The sequence below is a fragment of the Penaeus monodon genome, chromosome 36 (genome assembly GCF_015228065.2).
Source record: "Penaeus monodon isolate SGIC_2016 chromosome 36, NSTDA_Pmon_1, whole genome shotgun sequence".
Taxonomy (NCBI): domain Eukaryota; kingdom Metazoa; phylum Arthropoda; class Malacostraca; order Decapoda; family Penaeidae; genus Penaeus; species Penaeus monodon.
The window spans coordinates 7,992,978-7,996,347 of record NC_051421.1 but is presented as its reverse complement, the minus strand read 5'-3'; the positions used below and the strand labels follow the sequence as shown (position 1 = coordinate 7,996,347).

The following is a 3,370-nucleotide window of genomic DNA, read 5'->3' as shown; positions in this document are numbered from 1 at the left end:
GCCCTATTTTGGGGCGAAGAGAGAAAGAATACTAAAATTGTGTGCGTGGTGGTGTGTGGTCTGTACATTTTTTATATTATATATTAATATATATATATTTTTTAAAAAATTTAATAATATATGAATATATATAATATTATATTTTAATATGAAAATATAAAATATATTATATATTTTTATTTATAATTATATATATGGAAATATGTATAATCCCAAATATATTTTTTGTATATTAACAGACCCACAACACCCACACCCAACCACACACACACACCCACACCCACACACACCACACATATATTATATATAATATATAAATATATATATAATATATATAGTGCAACACACAAACAACACACACACGGCATATAGACTTATCAATAGTTTTCCATGCAGAATAGAAATGCTATGTACCTCTTTTTCCCGTAGATATATAGTTGATCTTTTGGGCCCAATCAAGGTCATTTGGGCAGTGGTTTGGGGGAAACAAAAAAAAAAACCCGACGTGGAAGCATTTTCATAAAGTCTTTGTTTTTGACCTTTCCTACTTGCATTAAGAAAGGGCGCATTTTTTTTTCAAAAATAGTTTGGTAATGTCCAATAGTAAAAAACCCCCGTGAAAAAAATATATCAATTTTGTGTGTTTATTTTGGTCTATGCAATATAGCACAAAAAGTGTAAAATTATATATGAAGATGCACAAAGACACATAAATGGTGTGTGTTTTCGGGGCTTGCTCACACCCCAGCTGATATGGATAATTAATATCAATGGATAAAATAAAAATTATAAAAAGAGAAGTACTATTAAAATCAGTAACCAAAAAACCGCAAGTGGAAATAACATAGCACAGAGTTACGAATAACGTCATTCTTAAGACGTAAAATAAAAAACAAAACAAAAACATACTGTACCATATTTTATGCAAAAAAATAAATGCATAAAGTATACGTACTATGTGCACACACACACAACGTTTAGTGTATATATAGAATGATATAGTTTACACATCATATATAATATATAAATTAATATACGTGGTGTGGTGTGTGTACCACCACACACACACACACACACAACACACACCAACACACACACACACCACACACACACACACACACACACCATATATAATGTATAAAATATATATATATATATATATATGAAATATATATATTATAATATATATATATATATATATATGTAGGAAATGATATATGTTATATATGTATATAGGTATTATATATGTGTTACATATAATATATAATATATATATATAATATTATATATATATATATAAATATATATATAGCATATAAAATTATATAAATATATATATATATATATATATATATACCACACAACAGTATATATTGCACACAACACACACACACACAACACACACACACCACACACACAACACACATATATATATAGTATATAATATTATATAATATATATATATATAATATATATATATATATATATATATATAAAACATGTATATTTGTGTATATATATATATACTAATTTATTGCACACACACACACACACACACCCACAAACCACACACATGAATATATATTACCATAAAATGTCTGATAAAAAAAAAAAAAAAAAAAAAAAAAAAAATATATATATTATTTTAAAATATATATATATTTTATAATATATATATATTATATTAATATATAGATAGATAATAGATAGATATGTATATTTTCATTAAAAGGGGAAAACCATATTGCATTTTGTGTAACCATTTTGTAATACTTGGTGCATAAATTATACTCACTGTTCTTTTCAAGAAACTTATATAGGCCTTATCTTCTATGAGGACAAATCTATATATGGTTGAAATAATTCCACTCTATACTTTAATTTTGGTTTACTAATACAGTACATTATATATATATATATATATATATATATATAAATATATATATATTTTTTTTTTTTTTTTTTTTTTTTATTATTATTGTTATTATTATTTTATATTTTTTTTTTTTTTTTTTTTTTATTCCAGAGTGACAGACCTTTTTCTTTTTTGTTTGATTCACCAACGAGAAGTTAGTGGTTTCTGTTTACCCATTAAATTGATTTTACGTTAATGGTATTGCATTTGTACACCAGTGGTTCGGGGGTTTACTTTTATCTTATCTAGTGATCTGTTATATAATCATCACGCATTTCTTGTTCTTTCAGTTCTATTGCTTTCATTGTAGGTGAGCTACCTTTTGTTTACCTTTGGGTGAATTTTGAACACTTGGTATTTGTGTGTGTGTGTGTGAGGAGTGTTTGCATATGTGCGAATACTTGCAAGTATGTATGTATGTAGTATATAGGATGAAACGTCAAAATGGACAAATGAAAATAAAAAAACAGTATAACAAGGAAACACGTTCGTTATCGATTCATAGTGCAGCAGTGTATGTCCCATTATATAGACGCGTGCGCTTATATATCTATATACAAAAGTGTCAATGTTTCCTATATATAATGTACATGAAAGACACGTTGAAATGCAGTGATTTTTAATCAAAAGTGAGTGTACATCATCGAGACAGTTCAAAGAGACGTCTGTTTGGCCAAAGTGGAAGGTAAACAGTCATATTAGCCGAAGAAGAGCCAGCCGAAGGTGATGGTGCCGCCAGTGGGGAGCGTGAGCGTGGTGGTAAAGCAAGTGGGAATGAAACACAGCAGGACGCAGCGGGTGAAGGTTACGCTCACTTGACGACGGTCTTGCACACTCTCATTTTGTTCCTCACTCACCAGTTTGTAAACGGGAAGGTCGCCACAGAAATTGGCAAGATCGGAACCGATCTCTTCCTCAGGATTGTCGAGGGAAACAGCGGAAACTCTGACGTCAGACTCAACCCTCATGCCATCATCCTGATGGCCTTTGATGAAAGCTACTTGTTGCTCGAAAGATTTAACGAGTCGCCTCACGTAACACACCTCCTGGGATACCACTCGGGATGCTGCTAGACCCTGCGAGGTACATCAACTTTTACATATTTGTGATTATCTCCTCAATTCATTAAACATTGAATCTAAATAGTTGAACAAGCTGAAATGTTTTTTTTATGTACTATCAATTCAACAAAACAACGTAAAACATTGAGAACAAATGTATTTTAGTTCATCATGGTATTCAGTGATGATTTGACAAGTATTACTTACCACACTATAATCCTCCAGAGTCTCCACGTCGTCGAAATCGTCGGATTCGGGCATGTGGAAGTGAACCTTCATGGCAAGGCGGTCCACATCTACCTTCATGCATTTGTTTTCAGCAGCACTTCTTCCCTTGTAACATACTTGGTAATCCTAACAAGAGAAACGATGATATTTTGTAATGTTAATGTTT

At 30.2% G+C, this 3,370-nt stretch overlaps 1 protein-coding gene across 1 annotated transcript; it reads right to left on the bottom strand.

Moving 5' to 3' along the window:
* Positions 1-2,517: 2,517 nt before the first annotated feature.
* On the bottom strand, positions 2,518-3,333 carry LOC119595475. Its single transcript, XM_037944603.1, has 2 exons — positions 3,184-3,333; positions 2,518-2,991 (listed from the first exon to the last, which is right to left on the bottom strand). The coding sequence occupies exons 1-2, from the start codon at positions 3,280-3,282 to the stop codon at positions 2,614-2,616; spliced, it is 477 nt and encodes a 158-aa protein (XP_037800531.1). The 5' UTR covers positions 3,283-3,333; the 3' UTR covers positions 2,518-2,613.
* Positions 3,334-3,370: the final 37 nt, after the last annotated feature.